Raw genomic sequence first — 21,724 nt, 5'->3', positions numbered from 1 at the left:
TGTTTTTCAAAAAATGCTTAAAGTATGAAAAACTTCGAATTTAATCAGTATATGTTGCATTTTCCTAACTGACTACAAACGTAAGCGTACGATCATACCGGAAGGCATTATTATTTCGTGAGGTACGTGTTTTCCGTGATAGTAGAATGCACAAACACAAGGCGAAAGGTCTGTGGAGCAATCAATCAAGCGCGCCAGCCAATGGGCGATTACGCGATACAGCACTCCGGCCAATCACAGCTCACGTCGCGCTGCAGTGGGCGGAGACGCGGCCCAGCGCTGCTGTAACACTATCGAGCCTTTCGAATCCAGAAAACGGACAGAATCGACAAGAAAACAGCGAAAAAAGAACGAGAAACGATCCCGAGCAGGAGGTAAATAGATAGATAGTGCTGTTGTAGTGGTTTCGGGTCGAGCTCGCGGGGATTGGACGAGTTTTTATTGTTATTTGAGATGCTATAGAGCAGCTGTGTTGATATGCTTGTCAAATCAGCAGCATAAGCGCTACTAATGAGAAATATGACCACATTAAAGCATTTGCACGTAAATACAGGCGTGCATTTATTCTATAGGTCACGGTATGTGATGTATATGCACTGGTTTGATAGTTTATCGTGTGATTTTTGGTTGCATTTGCCCTGGTAGCCATGATGGATTGTGCTATAGTCAGGACACATACACAAAGGCCATTTAAACCCCCTCCATCTCTCATGCTGCTTGAACTTGAGCTCAGATTAATTTTGCGAACATTTATTGAATATTTATGGTTACACACAGATCTTAGTGTGATTAATAATATCTAATCAAATTAAATATGATAATTGAAAGATATTAACAGAAATCTGTTTGTTTTGTGCTTGAGCTGGGCTGTATTTTTATTATTTTAATTTCAATGCATATGTAATCTTTATTTTAATACATATAGTCCATATTATGGTTATTAATTAAATGCAAATGATGAATAGAAAGATGTCTGAGCAATGGAAATGCATCCATTCGATATTTAGATGCAAAATCAATACCAATTTATTTATTTCATGCACAATCTTAGACTATTATGTGATTTAATAATACTATTTCAACAATATTATATCATTAAATGTTATATATTTAGTGAAAGTCAAAGAAAGCAGTGAAAGATGCACGTCTGTTTGATTTTAACTGAATATTTAACTGAAAAGCAGCCATGGCATGATTATTAATATCTAATCAAAGTAACTGTTAGTGAAAGTTGAATAAAGCTGTGGAAATGCATGTCTGCTTGGTTTGTACGTGAGCCGGGATGAAGTTATTGATTATTTAAGTCATGCATGCATAATCTTGTGTAGTCATTAAAATATAATCAAATTAAGATGGTGATTTAAAGTTTTAGCTGTCCAGAGAGAGCGTGAAATCAGGTTTTTATGCAAGTCTGTTTCGATTTGACAAGCAAAATGTAAACCTTCTAGCTATTATTGATAATTTTATTAGTAAATTATAATGTTTTTTATTTTAGCTCGACGTAGGGTTCTGTATTTGCATGCCGTTTAAGCTGACTGATATTAAAATCCACTGTCTTGTGCATAAGAAAATATCATGCAAAGCATCATGTTTGTCAGACTCTGTGTGACTATTGTGTAGAAAATTGAGCTGTTTTGTCATTTCAGTTTAGCTAGCTTTATTTAGTTAGCTGTTTTATAATGTTATCATGGTTGGCAACTTTAAAATTGATGATGAAACGCATAATATAGACAAAAGTGTATGCATCTCCGTCTTTAAGTCTGTATGGTTAAATTTACATTTGTAATACTGTGCTTCAAAACAGCATCTTTATCTCAAAATGTGCTTTAAAGAATAATGAGGAGAAATATTTCCATTTTGCTAGAACTTGCAAATTCAGTGCAGAACAGATTGTAAATTTAATGGCATATCTGAGTGTATTTATATTTAAAACTTATGCACAAAGATCCTGTTTGTCCACATATTTTATAACCGTGCATGTTGTTTCACGGCTGTACAGTGTTTTTCGTCGTTCTTGTGGTTGTTTGGCTTCTGTTTTGTGTGTTTCTGATGAAAGCGTGTGCAACAGGTCAGGCGAGGATTTCAGCGTGGTGACAGTGGTAATGTCTGTGGGAGATCTGCTTTTCAGTGTTTGGTAATTGGATTGTGTAGAAACGGTTGTTTTTGATAATTTTCTTTTATACGTTTACTCATGGCTTGTGTTTTTGCACTTGAAATGAAATTTTAAGAGGTGACATGCTATAGACATAATCTAAAAGTGCTTTAAACAACATTTTTCTATTCTTGAATCATTTGTATTCATGCGGTTTTATGTTGATTGAGACTCTACCTGGAATATTTGCACTTTGAAAATTAATTTGTCACATCGCAAGGCCTTTGAAATGAACTAGTGAAGATATAAATGGATGCAAGATAAAATAGTAAAGTTATTCCCCACCTACCAGACTTGAGTGGAGGAAGAGATGTTTTGATTCATAGAGTAGTTTTATTCTTAAGTTTATAGTAGTTCAGCTCGTTTCTCTCAGCACAGTTTATATTTAAAAAATATTAATTGAGGGTGTTTGTCACCCTTTAAAAACAGATAGTGATGTATTCATTGATTCAGGCTTATTTCTTTTCTTTTTTGTGTTTCTGTCTTTAAGGACATGAAATATACACATTTTTCCATATACAGTCATTTAAATTGTAGCCTAATGATGTTAGAAAATAAAAAAATGTTTTATATTTATAATTAGTTTTTCAAGTTTCTTCATTTTCTTTGGAAAATGAAACGATGATGTTTCTGTCACACCTTAAAAACAGGTTTCTGATAGTGATGTGTTTTCAGGCTTATTTTTAATTTTGTATTTCATTCTTAAAGGACATGAAATATACACATTTTCCCATATGCATTCATATAGCCTAAATTGTAACCTAAAATATTGATGTTAGAAATCTTTTTTTAAAATGTACAACTAAAAATGTATTGATAGATTAGTTTTATTCTATATGTAAGTTTATAAGTTCATTGATTCAGGCATATTTTAAATGAACGTAACCTAAAATATTGATGTTAGAAAATAAAAAAAATGTAGAAGAGTTATTCCTCAAATACCAACTATTTATTTCTGATCGACTGAATTGAAGAAAAAGTTATAGTACATTGATTCATTTTATACTTATAATTAGTTTTTCAGCTTATTTCATCTCAGAACATTTTTTCTCTAAAGTTTTTAAATATTTTCATTTGTGAAATATGAATTGGGGTGTTTTTGTCACCCTTTAAAAACAAGTTTCTTATAGTGACATTATTATTGATTCAGTTTTGTTTTTATTTTATTTATTTGTTTATTTTTGTATATTTTTGTCTTTAAGGACATGAAATATACACACTTTCTCATATACATTCATTTGAATTGTAGCCTAAAATAGTGATGAAAATAAAATAAAAAATTTACAGAAAATGTATTCCCCAACTACCAGCTATTATTTCCGATTGACTGAAATGAAGAAAAAAAGGTTTTGATTTATAAAATTTTTATTTTTAAGTTTATATGTACATTGATTTAGGTGTATTTTAAATGAACCCAACCTAAAATATTGATGTTAGAAAATAAAAAATTTACAGAAAAGTTATTCCTCAAATACCAACTATTTAGGGGAAAAAAATGTTTTGATTCGTAGATTAGTTTTATTTTGAAGTTAGCAAATTCATTAATTTAGGCTTATTTTAAATGAACCTAACCTAAAATATTGATGTTAGAAATCGTTTTTAAAATGTACAACTAAAAATGTATTCATAGATTAGTTTTATTCTATATGTAAGTTTATAAGTTCATTGATTCAGGCATATTTTAAATGAACGTAACCTAAAATATTGATGTTAGAAAATAAAAAAAAATGTAGAAGAGTTATTCCTCTAATACTATTTATTTCTGATTGACTGAATTGAAGAAAAAGTTATAGTACATTGATTCTTTGATTCATTTTATACTTATAATTAGTTTTTCAGCTTATTTCATCTCAGAACATTTTTTCTCTGAAGTTTTTAAATATTTTCATTTGTGAAATATGAATTGGGGGTGTTTTTGTCACCCTTTAAAAACAAGTTTCTTATAGTGACATGATTATTGATTCAGGCTTGTTTTTATTTTATTTATTTTTGTCTATTTTTTGTCTTTAAGGACATGAAATATACACACTTTCTCATATACATTAATTTGAATTGTAGCCTAAAATATTGATGAAAATAAAATAAAAAATTTACAGAAAATGTATTCCCCAACTACCAGCTATTATTTCCGATTGACTGAAATAAAGAAAAAAAGGTTTTGATTTATAAAATTGTTTTATTCTTAAGTTTATATGTACATTGATTTAGGTGTATTTTAAATGAACCCAACCTAAAATATTGATGTTAGAAAATAAAAAAATTTACAGAAAAGTTATTCCTCAAATACCAACTATTTGGGGGAAAAAAATGTTTTGATTCGTAGATTAGTTTTATTTTGAAGTTTGCAAATTCATTGATTCAGGCTTATTTTAAATGAAACTAACCTAAAATATTGATGTTAGAAAAAAAATACAGAAGAAATTATTCCTCAAATGCCAACTATCGTTTTGATTCATAGATTTTGTTCTTCAGTTTATAAATTCAAGCTTATTTTAAATTTTAACCTAAAATATTGATGTTAGAAAATAAAAATAAAAAAATGATAGAAAAGTTATTCCTCAAATACCAACAATCGTTTCTGATTGACTGAATTGAAGAAAAAGTTATAGTACATTGATTCATAGATTGGTTTTATACTTTTTTTTATACATTTTATACATTTTTTTATCTTGTTATTTCACCTCAGCGCAGTTTTTCTCTGAAGATTTTACATGCTTTCAGTTTTAACGTATGAATCGGGGGTGTTTCTGATAGTGGTGTGGTAATTGAATCAGGCTAATGTTTGATCTGTGGTGTTTGTGTATTTCCGTCCACAGCATTAGCTGACCTGCAGTCATGGACCCGTCTTTACCTCCAGACCCAATCCCAGAGGCACTCGCAGAGTCCGAACCTGCCTTAGACGTGACTCCACAAGCTGACGCTGCCCAGGATTCACCTGTAGAAAACACCTCGGATTCGAATCCGCAGCCATGCGAGGAACCGGTTTCAGTTCCAGCTCAGGAACCATCTGCAGAACCAACCCTGACCTCAGAAATAAAGCCTGAACCATCTGCAGCAGAAATTACACCAGAACCACAGGCCCCAGCACCTCCTCCACCGGCGAACTTCTACAAGATCATGACCTTCAGACCCACCATGGAGGAGTTCAAGGACTTTGGAAAGTACATGGCTTATATCGAGAGCCAAGGAGCTCATCGAGCTGGTCTGGCAAAGGTACCGACCCAAAGTTTGCCACTTTTAGCATAGCTTAGCATAGTTCATTGAATCTGATTAGACAGTTAGCATCTCGCTCAAAAATGACCAAAGAGTTTAGATATATTTCCTATAAAAATAAAAAAATGTTTTTCAAACAATATTTAAGAGCCTTTACTTCTTCAAATATTAAACTTTCTATCTAACTTTTCTACTCTTATGGGACCTATAATGCTTTCACAAGATGTATTATAAGTCTCTGGTGTCCCCAGAATGTGTCTGTGAAGTTTCAGCTCAAAATCCCCCACAGATCATTTATTATAGCTTGTTAAATTTGCCCCTATTTGGGTGTGAGCAAAAACACGCCATTTTTGTGTGTGTCCCTTTAAATGCAAATGAGCTGCTGCTCCCGGCCCCCTTTCCAGAAGAGGGCGGAGCTTTAACAGCTCATGCTTCGGTTGCTCAACAACAACAAAGCTGGAAAATCTCACGCAGCTAAAATGACGATTGTCAGTAACGGTGTTCAGCCTTACATTGGTTAATGTATTTTCTAACATATCTAGTTGCATAAATAAACATAAATGTTTTATGAATGACTGAACAATAGTATATTTATAAATGAACATTAATATTTGATGAATACATTTATTCATTTTTTGTCTTCTGAGGACTTAATAAAGTTGTCTAACTGTACAGTTGTTGATCACCTTTATTAAAGTACTTTCGCCATTGTTTTCTCAGGTTATTCCACCGAAGGAGTGGAAGCCACGGCGTTCCTATGATACCATTGAAGACATGGTCATTCCCGCTCCCATCATGCAAGTGGTGACCGGCCAGTCGGGACTCTTTACACAATACAACATCCAGAAGAAGTCCATGACGGTTGGAGAATATCGCAAACTGGCCAATAGTAAAAAGTATGGTTTGTTTTATCAAAGCCAATTCTTATAATGTCTGTAATGTGGTTTCTTTGTGAAGTTTGCCTTCTTAACTGTCAATAATGTGAGTAGAATTTAATTGAAATGCAACATTTGGCTAGTAAAAAGTACGTTTTCATGTGTATTTTTTCAAGAATATAGATTTAATGTAGATTTAAGATGTAAGTTTGCACTTTTACTACAGTTTTTCTTTGATTCTTCAAGCATAATTTACACTTTAACTTGGGCAATCGCAGGTACTGCACCCCTCAACACAAGGACTTTGATGACCTGGAAAGGAAATACTGGAAAAACCTGACGTTTGTGTCGCCCATTTACGGTGCTGACATCAGCGGCTCCCTCTATGACCAGGTTAGTCACAAAACATCCGTTTATGGTTTTAACACAACATACAGTTAACCTGCAGCGACAGCACTTGTAGCGTAATGTTGTTTAACTTTTCTAAAACACTTTTCTAATAATTTTTTATTTTTTGGAGTTTTTTTCCAAGTTATAAGCGTGAAAATATAAATGGTGTCAAAAGTACAGCTAAAAAATCAACATGTTATATGTTTAAAACAAGACTAGCGTGTACTTTTTAAGTAATTTTGGTGTTTTATAGCACAATTTTAAGGTTGTTAAAAGTAGAAATTGTGAAGCTTGTATTTTTGTTCGTGGCTCATTTAATTGTTTTTTTTATTAAATTGTTGTTGATTAAATTTAATTTTTAAAGGTGCTTTTTAATGAGTTTTTTTGTATTTTTATAGCATAATTTTAGGGTTGTTAAAAGTAGAATTTGTGAAGCTTGTATTTTTGTTCATGGTTCCTTTTAAATTAAATTTTTTTTGGTTTTTATCAAATTGTTTTTTTATCAAATAGTTTTTATGTATATCTTATGTCATATTTTTATATGGTAAACAATATTATGCCACAAATGCTATCGAAAACATTTTGTTAAAATATTTCCGTATTATGAGTGTTTATAAATCATTTTCAGTCATTGCCGTGTAATTACGTTATATTTTGTTTCTTTTCTTGTGCATGCAATAAATGTTGTGTAAAATTAGTCATATATGTTTGTACTATGTTTTGTCTTGGTACAGGACATCACGGAGTGGAACATCGGCCATCTGAACACTCTTCTGGACATGGTGGAGCAGGAGTGTGGGATCGTCATCGAGGGTGTGAACACACCTTACCTGTACTTCGGCATGTGGAAAACCACCTTTGCCTGGCACACGGAGGACATGGACCTCTACAGCATCAACTACCTGCATTTCGGGCAACCAAAGTCCTGGTGAGCATCCTACAATTACTATGTATGCGCATTTAGTTGAATTCAAAAGATTCAAAGGGTTTTTTTGAACACGTGAACTAGATTAAAGTGGCTAATATATGTTCGGATTTGGTCATTTTGCCAGCATTTTTCCAAAAAGTTACTTGATGCTTGCCATATGAGTCTTGTGAAGATAAAATGGTGGTCCATCAGTGGTACATTCACAATAAGTGTCACACAAAACAACAGTTCCATCCTATACTATAATCTATGGGCACAATATGAAGGAACTTAAATGTAGATCAGCTTTTGACCACATGGGGGCACCATTGTCATTCACCTCAGCTGTGAACGTTCAGGATGATGTCATCGAGAGAGGTGAATCATGTGTGCTTTGTCTCACTGTATCTCGCTCTTACCGCATTTAAACGCACAACAGGCTCTTTATAATTGAGCAAATCGATTCAGACGCACTTCGTTGTGTAGTAAATCCTTTAGAGCATTAGATGTACATAAATGAGAAGTATTGTGAAGCAAAAAATGCAGCATATTTTGAAGTATTTGCCATGTTTTTATTCATTGGATAATTTTGTATTTAAATTAAGTAAGATGTTGACAACAGGTACTGACTTAAAAGACGTGTAAACCAAGCGTAACATCCCTCAATCGAAAGCAAAATGCCTTTGAAATGACTTGGTATTCTGTTGGTTTGTTTTCCTGAAGTTCAACTTGACTCTCCTTTCTTGCGGAGAGACACTTTAATACAGTATTTTGAGGTTCAGAATACACAATTTTCCGGCTGGATGTCTTTCCTGTGCTGGAAGAGTTCAAATAAACATGCTTTTAGTGTTCTTTTTCCACATGTGAGTTCACTAAAGACATTTCTCTCTTTTTTTTCTTCACGTTTTTCTTTTATAGCATCCCCCCTCCCTCTTGTGTTTGGTCTCCTCCCTGGTGTATGCTGTCATTTTTTTCCCCCCTCTTTTGAAAAGGATGCATGTGTGTTTTGCATACTTGCACACTAGTCCTTGATGCCCTTGGCTTGTGTCGTCCTGAAGAAGCCCCTGTTGCTGCGTTCGTTAGACGCAGCTGTTTTGTCAGTATCTCGGGCTGTTATACAGAGTGATATTTCATCCATCTGTGCGTCCCGTTTCTTTTCCTCAAGCTGGAAAGCAGTAGTCAATCAAGGATGTTTTGTTCAATGTTGGATCTTTGTGGGGATTGTAAAAAAGGGCTTCAACACAAGCGTCATGTGTGACATGAAAAGCATAATAGATTGCTTTACGAAAATAACTTTTTAAGACTTGGGTTGAAAGTAGGAAGTTTACACCGTAAACAACAGGGTTCCCATGATTACAAAAGTATAATTTAATGATGCTCGGCACTGGTGGTAATGCTGAAAGTTTTCATTGTGTACTTTCAGAATTACACAACTTCCTCTTAAGACCAAAAAAAGCTCTTGTAAGATGTGCTTTCTATCATACATCAGTCATCTATATCCTCTCGATTTAGTTAGAAGTACATAAATGCTCCAATGTGTAAATGTTTCACAGATCCATAAGTTACAACCGCATTTGTTTGTCTTTAAGGAAAGTTAAAAGAATGTTATAAATCATAAGTGAGAGTGTAAAAATATTGTTTCTGCTAATAACAAACTGTAATGAAACACTTTCACTTTCAAAAGATGTGGGATCCCTAAAACGGTAAACAGTGAATGCAAATGCAAGAGGTAACATCAAGGACTCCTTATTTAAAAGTTGCATTAGGGCCAGATTTTATGCTATCGCTTGACGCTTGTATCTGTAGCGTTTAATGCATTGACATGGATCATGTGAAAGGGTTGTAGCATGTTTGAGTCCTGGTCCGGTACGCACAGGTGTCCAAATGGATAAGGGTCCAAAACCGTGATTCTTTGAGAGGTCTTGCGTAAGTCTTACTTGCTCTCTTGAGTATCTTTCAGTCTCCATTTCTTCTGTGTCCTCATATCTCTCTGAAGTGTTAGCTCTTGATGTCTCTAGCTAAGCATTCTCTCTTTCTCTCGCTCTCCGGAGGCCTTATCTCAAGTTAACTTTCCGTCGCTTCTCAGCATAACAGAGAACGGCAAGACTCTTGCTTAGTGAAAAAAAAAAAAAAAAAAAAAAAGGAAAGAGGAGAAAATTTACTCACCCTTCAACATTGCTTAATGCAACTTTGTGTGCGCTCGTCCTCCCCACCCAAACAACCCCTTCCGCTTTTGAAATTGAATCCGTTTTACTTTTCTGGTAATTACAGTATGTTAAAGTGTGTGTGGTAGCTGTTTGCCTAACCCTCTGTTCAGCCACTGTGAAATTAACTTCATTCGCCTCCAACTCTCCTCCCATCAAAGTCATAATTCTCGCTGCCTCCTGAGATCTAGTGTCAGATTCTTAAAGATTGCGGAGTGGCCCAAAGTGGTGCGCACGCTGCCGGAAATAATCGCTGTGAGAGGGAGTGCCGCAGCCGAGGGGATAGCTTGATTCTTATTGCTTGTTTTCTTGTTCCTGTCCTCTTCAAGATGATGACAAATAAAACCTTAACGCCGCCGGTGGCGTCGGCGCCGTTTGGCAGGTTGGGGTTTTGTGTTGCCGGCATGGAATTGGAGAGACTTCGCATCTGGGAAGTGAAGTACGGAATTGTTTCATGGGTCATAAACAAGGTAAATGGGATGCGTCCCTTACATATGCCCAGACACCTAAGTACCCTTGTCTCAAAATCCCAAACGGTGTTTATTGGACGCTTTTTGTTGTTCCGGTGGTACTTGAGGAACCTCAAGAGACTAGAGGCCTTCCCCCATGTGGGCGTTTCCAGTCGCACCAAGTCAAACCCCTTGGATTTGGCATGATTTCTGGTGCCCCGGTGTGATTTTTCATCAATACTTGCCTTCTTCCCCAGACAGTTCCAGATCGAATTGAGCTTCTGCATTTTTTGGTTGCCAGATAGAGTTACTGTCAGCTTGATACGGTGGGGCTAGTGGGGTGTAAAGATACTCCTGCTGGCAGGAAGCATTTGTACCCTAATTACAACTGCCCATCAGATCCAGCTTTTATCTGCTAGAAAAGGAGAGAAAGAGACATCTAATTATTATTGATCTGTGGTGGCACCTCAAACACCAAATTAAATCTACTACCGCCAATGTCTTCACAGTTGTGGCGGTAGGGACACTTGTGGGCAGCCATTCGATTTCTTGATGGCTCCGTCTTTGTTTTAAGGCACCATGCAAAAAATGCATGTCATCATGGGAAGAGATTAGCAACCCTGTTTGTTGCAGATTGGTTTGTTGCCATGAGCGGCATAGATTTAAGACATTGTATTAAAGTTTAAAGTTGTTAAACTTTCTCAAGATCCAGTTATATTGAGCTTAGATTGTGTCTAGATGTTTTTGAGTGCAAGAACGCCTCCTGTGTGAAAGTTTGCTAGTAGTGTTTGTTGTAATTCCTACACACAGGTCTCTAACAATGACTCTGATTCTAAGATATGCTGCAAGGTATCAAAAGCAGCATTCATTGAGTTCAAGAGGCACAGAGCTTCTGAACTGTGATATCATGCTACTGCTAATTTGATATGAATATGGGAATCACATACTCCTAACTAGCCTCCATAGATATTTCCATACTGTTCTTGTTTGGTTAGTACATGCACATGTTAAGCCATGGTGTTCTTTCAGTTCCAGTCCCTCCTTGTACTTTTACTCCTTCAGTAAAAGCCACAAGACATTATAAATAAAACAAGCTCTTTCTGTGTATCCCATCAGCTGCATACAAACACAACCTTTTAATCTGTCCACTTGGTATTCAGTTGACTTTCAGATGATCCTCCGTCTGTGTAGAGAAAACCACTGCTGTGAAATTGGCCTGTGTTTAACTAGAAAGTGCCACTTGCCTGTAAAATCCCTGTTTTGTCTCCTGCCGCCAGTAGAGGACAGTGTGACGCAGCTCAAAAGCATCCTAAAGCCATGTCCTCCTCATTGTGAATGTGTGATTTGGAGCTGGAGCCCAGGGGAGGGTGATGCACCGGATTTACATTTGCGTTCAGGGCCTCAGGAGGGTCTCGGCTCTCTGGAAACTTGAGGAAATAATTAGGCTAATACAGACAATGTCAATAACCACGTCAAGCGAATTGAACCTTTAGCAGCACAGAAGATATTATACTGTTTCCTTCCCCAGCAAAATCATTTCAAATTATGCAGCACAGCACAGTCTGCAGTTTCGGGTGGAATATTATTATTGCGCATGTTTGAGCCGATTAGCCGAAATAAATTGGCCCTCGTGCAGTAATTTTCCAGGCTTTGTCTTAGTGACATTTGAGTGCCTTTGTCTTTAAACTAGCGTGTGACTGGTGAATGTGAAATAGGGGTGAAATGTTCTGTGTGTGCTTTTCTGAGGCGCGTTTCATGTTTTTGAGGGCTGTAGAAAAGCGTATGATGATCAGAGGGTGATTCGCACAGAGGCGTCTCGCTGGGCGTCCCTCCAGTGTCTTTCCCTCTCGTCTTTTCTATTGATCCCATTAATTGATCTCGGTTTTTTCCTTTTCACCGCAGGTATGCAATTCCTCCCGAGCACGGCAAGAGGTTGGAGAGGCTGGCGCAAGGTAAGACCTCACATCTGTTCGTTATCATGTCTTCAAGCTTAGCTGATCAAAACAGAGGCCGTTTATATAGAAATCTTATAGGTACTATAGAAAAAACAGGAATAGTTAATGTAGAATCCTCAGTCTCTTATTGCACCAAACTTTTCTAACTAAATGTTCAGGCTGCTTTCCATATATTGACAGAGAATAGAAATAGGTGCAGTTTAAACACATTTAAATATAGAAATCTTAAAGGTACAGTATAGTGTTGTCAAAAGTACAGACTTTGGTCAGAAATGTGACAATACCAGAATTTCCCCCTAGCATTTAGAGCGCTGAGCGGATTCTTAAACACTTCTGATTGGCCATTGTGTTCACGCACTCAACAGATATGTCTATGATTGGCTACAATGATCAACGCTTCAAAAACATGTTGTAAGTAGACATCTTTGACGCTCTTCATCGAGCGCTTACACAGATCGTTTGAAAGCAGGCGTTTATCAGCGGATCCCTAATATATCCGATGATAGATGGATCTGCTAATAAATGTTTTTGAAGCGTTGATCATTGTAACCAATCACAGACATGTCTGTTGAGCACATGGACACAGTGGCCAATCAGAAGTGTTTAAGAATTCACTCAACAGTGCTCAAAATCCTAGGTGGAAATGCTGGTATCGTCACATTTTTTAAAATTTCAGTACCGACTTGGAACGGGATTGGGAATAGGTGCTGTTTAAGCTCATTTTCATATAGAAATCTTAAAGGTACAGTAGCAAAAACTAGAATAGTTCATGTAGGAACCTCAATCTCTTATTGCACCAAACTTTCTTTCTTCGGTGTGAGAAGAAATTGAGATATTTCACTATATGTTTAAACTGCTTTCTATATATTGACAGAGAATGGGAGTAGGTGCCTTTTAATCACATTTACATATAGAAGTCTTAAAGGTACAGTAGCAGGAACATGAATAGTTCATATAGGAACCTCAATGTGTTATTGACCCAAACTTACTTTCTTCTGTGCGACAAGAAATGGAGATATTTCACTATATTTTTAAGCTACTTTCCATATATTGACAGAGAAAGGCAATAAGTGCCTTTTAAGCACATTTACATATAGAAGTCTTAAAGGTACAGTAGCAGGAAAATGAATAGTTCCTGTAGGATCCCTTAATCTCTTATTGACCCAAACTTTTCTTCTTCTGTTCGACAAGAAATGGAGATATTTCACTATATGTTTAAGCTGCTTTACATATATTGACAGAGAGTGGGAATATGTGCCATTTAAGCACATTTACATATAGAAATCTTAAAGGTACAGTAGCAGGAACATGAATAGTTCATGTAGGAACCTCAATCTCTTATTGACCCAAACTTTTCTTCTTCTGTTCGACAAGAAATGGAGATATTTCACTAAATGTTTAAGCTGCTTTCCATATATTGACAGAGAAAGGGAATAGGTGCCATTTTCTGTCAATAATACGGTCCAAGGACCCATACTCTATATATCAGGTCTTTTGTAGTCGTGCAATAGATTTGAGTCAGGAAATTTCTCTGTAAAATTTCTCATTTTGTGTTTTACCAAAGACAGTCAGTCATAGGGGTTTGAGGGCGAGTAAATATTGACAGTGTTGTCATTTTTGGGGGAACTATTTCATCCCTAAAACACAAATATCGGCAAAATCCTGAATGAGGTGCAAGTCGGCGCTGGCAGAAAATCCTTTTCGCACCCTCCCGAAATTTTTATGCGCTGTCTAGGAAAGCCCTCACGTCTCCCTCTGGTTGTTTGGATTACGAGATGTGAAGATGTGTTTGTGCCTGTCTGAGATCTGAGGCTGTGAAAGCATCTGTGTGCTGTTGTACTTCAAAACGCTACAGCGCCGGAAAGTACCATAACCCACATACACGGTCCTGTCCCACTTAAACAAACACCCCACAAATAGCGCAGTTGCGTGCATGAAACGAACGAGCACTGCGACACAACGCAGTGTTTTTGTTGATCATTGTTGAGACATCGTACAGAAAAACGGCAGCAGAGTTTTGACGCCATGACTGTATCAAGACTCGTCTTTTTTGGCCCTCTTTTGGTCTCTGTCGAACACAAACCATCCTGAGGAGAGTCAGAGAAATGCCGCACACATTTTGGCTTCTTGTGTGATAAACCTTTCTGTTATGCAAGGCGTGACACCCGCTAATGGTTTATGCAAAACTCCTGTACTTCACATCCTCGCATAAAAACACATGAATTCACACTCCATCGCGTCAGTCGCCTCGTTTTTACCATCAGAACGTCCTTTTCATCTGTTAAATCTGCCTTAAAGGACAAAACAAAGCCAGTCCCAGCTCTTTACGATAAATTAATGATGTGTGCCGCCGAAATCATACCTCACGTTCAGCTTTCCACACCTCCGGGAGTCAATCTGAGCTGTTTTCGTGCGCTTCTAATGGTGTTAACAAATGACAAAATCTCTGACGATATATTATCAGTCGCAATGACTAACAACGTTCGTCTGCAGTGCTTGGGAAAAGACGCGTCTCAGTTGGACGATCCCCTCCTCGGCTGCCGAAGACGTTTAATGTTGTTTTGAAAATGCGAGGCTTCTTTTTGTGTCATGTACCTTGTTGCTGCTCTCTTTCTGGTGTATGAATAACAGGAAGTGGAAGAAATCAGTTGTGCACGACAGTAATGTGCTAGCCGGAGAAAAGTCTCGTAAACTAGCAAGATTGTCGATATTTTTGACTGTAAAAGTTTTGCAGTCAATGTTCAGTGTACAGGAGCATATAGATGAGCTCAAACCTAACAAACATGGACTAAAAGACAAACTATATAATTTTTATCATACTGTATATTATACTGTAATATATATTTTTATAAAATTTATTATATATATATATATATATATATATATATATATATATATAAAATTTAAATTCATTTTAATGTAGTATATGAATTTTATTATTTCTATGAAATATTATAATATATACTTTCTATAAAAATGTATTTTTATTTTTTTATTTATATTAAACACGTTTCATCCGTTCATTATACATATTAACCCAATTGATTTAAAAAATATTATTGAATTTATTTTTAATATAGTATATGCATTTTATTTTTATAATTTATTATAAGAAATATAATATATAGATATTTTAAAAATTTAATTTAAAATTTTAAAAAATATTTAATTTTATTTTTTTAAATTGTTTTATCCGTTCATCATAGATATTAACCCAAAATTATTTCTTTAAAATTAATTGTATTTGTTTATTTTTAATGTAGTATATGCATTTTATTTTTATAATTTATTATATTAAATATTATAATATATAGATATTTTATTAAAAATGTAATTTAATTAATTTTATTTATTTAATTTTTAACATTATAGATATAAACTCAGGCTGTTTTTTTTAATATTCGTTGTATTTATTCTTTCATATTTCTAATACAGAATATGGCTTTCATTTTATTATTCGTATTAAATATTATATATTTTTATAAACATTTAATTTTATTCTTTTATTTATTTTTTAAACATGTTTCATCCGTTCATTATAGATATAAACCCAGAATGATTTTTTAAATTATTCTTTTTATTTATTTATATTTATTTTTAATATATTACATGTATTTTTAAAAATTGAATATTTTATAAATATTTTTTATTTTATTCTTTGATTTTTTGGGGGGAATTTTTTGAATGCCACATTCAGAGTAAATTTAAAAGATAACTTGATTAAAAATGCGCACAAATACACGCATGCACACTGTTACTGAAGGAGAATCGATGCATTGAACTCAAAGATACGAAACTTTGGTTGTTTTAACAATGTCTTGGAAACAATAGAGCGAAAAAACAGGAAAAATACGTGTACATTTGTAACTTTGGAAAAAGGGCTTCGCTAAATGAAAATTAACCAAGATCTGACATATTTAATCTGAAAAACCCACTTAAGCGTGTCAGCGGTAATGACAGAGGACACGTATGAATCACATGCTCTGAAGCGCCGTGTTTGTGCTGTTGGGCCGATCGTCAGACGTTTGGCCGTGTCGTAATGACCCATATTGTAGTCTGTGGGCAGGAAAGAGGCAGATGATTATAATAATTAAAGGCTTTCAGAATGATTCAGCGTGTGTCTGGTGTACTGACCCGGACCGGACCAGACTGACGCACGCAGAGCTTTTACCGATAACCTCCAACCGGCAATTATACGTTACACTCATAATAACGTCTCGCTCTTGTCTGAATCTCCAAAGATGATGATTTCAGTGTAATGGCTTTGCATTGGCTCTGTCTTAAAGCATTTTGTATTTTACTTTTTATTTAATAATAATAAAATAAATGTACGTATTATATTATAATTTAATGTTATCATATATATCTCTCTCTTTCCTGTTTGCAGGTTTCTTCCCAGGAAGTTCTCAGGGCTGCGACGCGTTTCTCCGTCACAAGATGACCCTCATTTCTCCATCGATCCTGAAGAAGTACAGCATCCCCTTTGACAGAGTGAGTTATTCATGGATTACATCACTTCCTGTCTCTGTGGTGCAGCACATACAGTCTCTTCTGGCATCACATCACAGATATTCAATTAATAGAGATGGAATAACTGGACAATGATTGTATCCATGCAAATGTTAATTAATGTTATTATGTGATAATTTACATAATAATAAATAGATTATAAATAAAAATGTGTATTAAAATCAATAACTATTTATTAATATTATATAACGATTATATATTAAAATGATTATACAGAATAATATATGTATGTATTCTTATTATTATTATTAATATTATTATTAAAAATAAAATACTTATTTATTATTATTATTATTATTAAATGATCATTAAGATTGTTTCATATAAACATTTATATTTTTATATAATTATATTATGATATAATATTTATATTAATTTACTTATTATTTTTATTATTTATATTTTATTATTTAATACTATTATTTTTATTATTATTATTATTATTATTATTATTAGATTACAATTGCAGGATGCTTCATTATATATATAAATTTAATTATTATTTTTTGTTATAATATAAAGATTACATGATGTTTCATAGATTTCATGTGATAATTTGCATAATTATGTTATAAATATATTAAAAATGTAATAAATTTACAACATTTTATTTTTAATGTATTTATAATTTATTTTTTCTATTTAATAAAGTTGATTCATAATTTAATTATTATATTTTGAATGTTTTTGTTTTACTTTTTATTTAAAATATTTTATTCATTATTATTTTGATGTATTCATAATTTATAATGCAAATTATAACATAATAACATGACCAATTACGAAATTATTATTATTAATATTGTGTACATGTGTATATAATTTATTTATAATTGAACATTAAACAAATTAAATATTTTTTCTTTGCATGGGTAAAGTCATTGTCAATTTATTCCAGTTATTACCAACTATAATATAATATTGTTATTTAAATATTATTATTGTTAGTGATATTTATTCATAAGTTTTTGAAATAACTGGAACAAAATAAATGCCAATTTATATGGAATTAGTTTTTGTTTCTGCAGAAACATCATTCAGTCTTCATGTCTTGCAGTTTGATTCAGTAATGATCTGAATATAGCAGAGTTTATTTCAGATGGTGTGTGTTGTGTTGTTGTCGCCACAGTAACACTCTCTGATGGGACCTACAGAGATCAGCGCATCCATAGCAACCCAACAGTGCCATTTATATTGACTTAAACACAAAGACCTAATCTATAAAAGCCATATACGATCTATATGTAGCTGCTGGATATCGAAGAGGAATGGTTCTGAGCCGTAGATCAGATATCGTTTTATATGCGTGTCGGATGTGCTTATATCAGGGCGCTGAAGCCCAGATCAGCTAAACTGGGCTTAAACCAACCAATTCAGGAGGATGTCTGTGGAAATTGTTTGTAGTCACACAACAGTTCACATATATATGTTTATAAAGACCAAGGATGCAGCATTTACGTTGTTATGCTGCATTCACGCCACCGCGTAATTACTGTAATCTTGAGATGACAACAGATGACGTTATATATTTCTGTGCTGTTCACATCTTCAGACTGGGAATTATACGTTTCTATGGCACCACGATCAACAGCTAAATGAATCTACAGTGGTCAGGTGGTACAGCGGCCACGTGGCTTTCAGAAAACTCCCAGCTTACAAACTGTAATTACGAGCTCTACAAGGACGTGAACACTTTTTACGAGCCAGAATCTCGTAGTTACAGTAATTACGATATGGCGTGAACGCACCTTTATTTCAGTTTGTTTGCATTTAATGAATGAAGCCTTTTTGCGCACAGCGTATCAAACTTTTGTCGAAATTGTCTAGCTTAGCTAGCTTAACACACTAATGTCGAAGCACTAATGCTAATTGATTGAATTGAATGCGGCAGTTTTCAATTTAAAGAGTGGTTTATTGAACCGTTTACACAACTTCGTTCTGCTTGTGTTTCATTAATGTTCCATTTAAGAAGCTAATAAAGCTAATTTTATTAGCTTCCCACTGACGTATTAATAATGACTTTCTGTATAATTTCTTCGTAAAACTATTCTTACTCTTGCATGTGTAAGTTCAATGTGCGTTGCGAGTGAAGCTAATGAGATAAGCTAATATCGTTAGCGTTTATTATCGTTGGCTTATCACTAAAACACGAGTGAAGCAATTTTTGTGGGCATTTTCGTAAAACCTTACTTAACGCTGGGCGTCTATCGACGAAGGCAAACTTTTCAGTCACATTTTTACCTGGGGAAACGTTTTAACGAAAACTGTGAAATTTACACTTATGAACAAGCCTAAGAGCGAATATTTCAGTTTTCGTAAAGAAGAAACATCTTTTCGGTAAATACTCTTATGTGCGAACACTTAGCGATTTCACACGGTTTTAGGAATGTTTGAAGACGTGTTTTAAATGTTAATGTAGCCACAGTATGCGCCAAAATGCTAATGCTAATTCATTTAGGTGAATAACACCGCACACACTTTAGAATTTTACTTGTGTGTATTTCAGTTTTCGTAAAAGGTTTTCGTTAACTCACTGACCATTTTTAGGTAGCTACACTCGTTTTTTGCACTTTCGCAAAGTAATGTTGATGTAGGCCACAGTGTGTGCCAAAATGCCAATGCTAATTAATTTACGTAAATGTGACAGTTTTTATTTGAATGGTTTTACGAGCAATTTACACAAAACTTCTGCTTGTTTCATTAATACGCCAGTAAAAGAAGCTAATAAATCTAATTTCATTAGCTTCTCTAATTAACATATTAACATTAGTGAAGCAAATTTTCTTTGTGAAATTGTTCGTGAAACATTCTTACGCTTTTCATTTATGCAAACTGCTTTGGAAATACAATTTCAGTAACTTGTGATTTGGACGATGGCAAACATTTCAGTCAGGTTTTTACCTAGCGAAACGTTTCTATGTATTTTAGCAAAAGTAAGTTTTGTGTTACGCGCACATCAACCCTGCTAACAATGCGCACACTTTAGACTTTTTTTTTTGTGTGTGTGTATTTTACAGTTTTCGTAAAGTTTTTGTTAACTCGCTGACTAACTTTTCGTAAAAGGTTTTTGCTAACCTTTAGCTAGCTATGCATGTTTTTTGCACTTTTGCACAGTAATGTTTATATGTAGGCCACAGTGTGTGCCAAAATGCTAATGCGAAATTTTTATTAGAGCGGTTTTATGAGCAACTTACGCAAACCTTATGTTTGTGTTTCATTAATACTCCAGTAAAAGAAGCTAATAAAGCTAATTTCATTGGCTTCCCTCATTATCTTATTAATGAAACATGACTGAAGTGAATTTTCTTTGTGAAATTGTTCGTGAAAAATTCTTACGTTTTTTAATCTACGCAAACTCTTTTGGAAATGCAATTTCAGTAACTTGTGATTTGGACGATGGCAGACATTTCAGTCAGGTTTTTACCTAGTGAAACATTTCTACGTATTTTAGCAAACGCAAGGTGTGTTGCACACATATCAACCTTGCTAACAACACGTGCACACTTTAGACTTTTTCTTCTGTGTATTTCACAGTTTTCACAAAAGGTTTTCATTAACTCACTTTTCGTAAAAGGTTTTCGCTAACTTTTAAGTAGCTACGCTCGTTTTTTGCACAGTAATGTTTATGTAGGCCACAGCGTGCCAAAATGCTAATGCTAATTCATTTGAATTCATCAAGTGAATGCGACAATTTTTAAAAAATGAGAATGTCAGTGTTATTTTAGTTGTATTATAATTTTATTAATATTTTAAATAGCTTTTATTTTATATTTTTAGTTTTAATGTTAATTTTAGTTTAATTTTTAGTAATTTCATTATGTGCTTTTGTCATTTTATAGTTTTTTTTATTGTTGTTGTTTTTTAAATATTGATATTTAGGTTTAATTTATTTTATTTCAGTTTTAATTTTAGGCAGTTTTAGTTTTTACTTATTTCCAGTTAATGATTTTAGAGGTTCAACTTAACTAAAAATGTTGCTTTGGCAATAAACTGAAATAAATTTGTTTAGTTTAAGTTTTTAAACTAATACTTATATTTTATTTCATTTCACCTTTATTTTGATTAACACAATTGTTTTTAATAGTTTTAGTTAAAGATAACAGCCCTGTAATGTGCGCACTTAACTATTTCACACAGCTGTGCGAGTGTCTGAAGGCGTGTTTTGTATGCTAATGCTAATGTAGCCTGAAGCGCTAATGTCACAGGCCGCCTGTGGGCAGATATTGTGGCGTCAGCACTTAGCTTCGCATACAAACATGATGAGGGTGTTCAACTAAAGGACTGTGACCCTCTCACACATAAATTTTTGTGTATACACATATTTATTCGAGGCCCTTCACACGAACATGCTTAATACTCCAACCACGGACCCCTGCTAGCGACCGCGCCACGGATTACATTTCAATTTACTCCGCCGCCGATTTCTGTCCGTGCAAATTAGTCACCGCACTCGTTTTTTCTTCTCCATGGATAATTCCCATTGTCAGGGGCCCGGGCCGGGACTCTCGTGGTGATTTCAGGCTGAAGATTAAAACCGGAATAAATCTCTTTAATGAGGCTAGATAAAGTTCAGCAGTGCTATACGTTGCGCTTAACTCTTTCAATCTGCTTTTTTCCTGTCGTCGGTGCTGATTCTCACTTCCTGCCGCTCTGCTGGTGGATGTTATTGTCACTTTTGAGTCGATGTGACACTCGGTGGATTTGGAGTGAGATAAAACAGAGAGGGAGATGGTTGAAGTGTTGATCTCAGCAGGTAGCCTGTCTGTCTCTCTGTCTCTGTCTCTCTCTTGACGTGTCTGGGGACGTTATTAGAGCTTCCAGCTCAAAACTCCTGCTAGGGAACAATCATCGACAACCCAGAGTGTGAGGAGAAATCGAGGAAGGAAAATAATATATTAAATCTCATCCGCTCTGCCAGTATGGTGACATTTAAGACCCTTAAACCACCACAAGACATTATAACATGCATAACGCCAACATATGTCATGTTTCCTGGACAAAATAAACGTTTTTTTTTTTTTTTTAAGTATTATACAATACCATAGTCAA

General features: G+C 34.6%; 1 protein-coding gene across 1 annotated transcript in view; it reads left to right on the top strand.

Annotated features, from left to right (window-relative positions):
- Positions 1 to 221: 221 nt before the first annotated feature.
- The window catches only part of kdm4b (lysine (K)-specific demethylase 4B), a 51,416-nt gene continuing 29,913 nt past the window's right edge, over positions 222 to 21,724 (top strand). The window contains exons 1-7 of the mRNA XM_051910741.1: positions 222 to 374; positions 4,969 to 5,365; positions 6,086 to 6,261; positions 6,519 to 6,633; positions 7,365 to 7,558; positions 12,093 to 12,142; positions 16,533 to 16,636. Coding sequence (XP_051766701.1) covers positions 4,988 to 5,365; positions 6,086 to 6,261; positions 6,519 to 6,633; positions 7,365 to 7,558; positions 12,093 to 12,142; positions 16,533 to 16,636 — 1,017 coding nt within the window. The 5' untranslated portion in view covers positions 222 to 374; positions 4,969 to 4,987. The remainder of the gene's footprint in view (positions 375 to 4,968; positions 5,366 to 6,085; positions 6,262 to 6,518; positions 6,634 to 7,364; positions 7,559 to 12,092; positions 12,143 to 16,532; positions 16,637 to 21,724) is intronic.

Source organism: Ctenopharyngodon idella, chromosome 10 (assembly GCF_019924925.1).
Source record: "Ctenopharyngodon idella isolate HZGC_01 chromosome 10, HZGC01, whole genome shotgun sequence".
In the NCBI taxonomy this organism is placed as follows: domain Eukaryota; kingdom Metazoa; phylum Chordata; class Actinopteri; order Cypriniformes; family Xenocyprididae; genus Ctenopharyngodon; species Ctenopharyngodon idella.
Note: the sequence above shows the minus strand (reverse complement) of the source record. Positions and strands in the feature narration are given on the sequence as shown.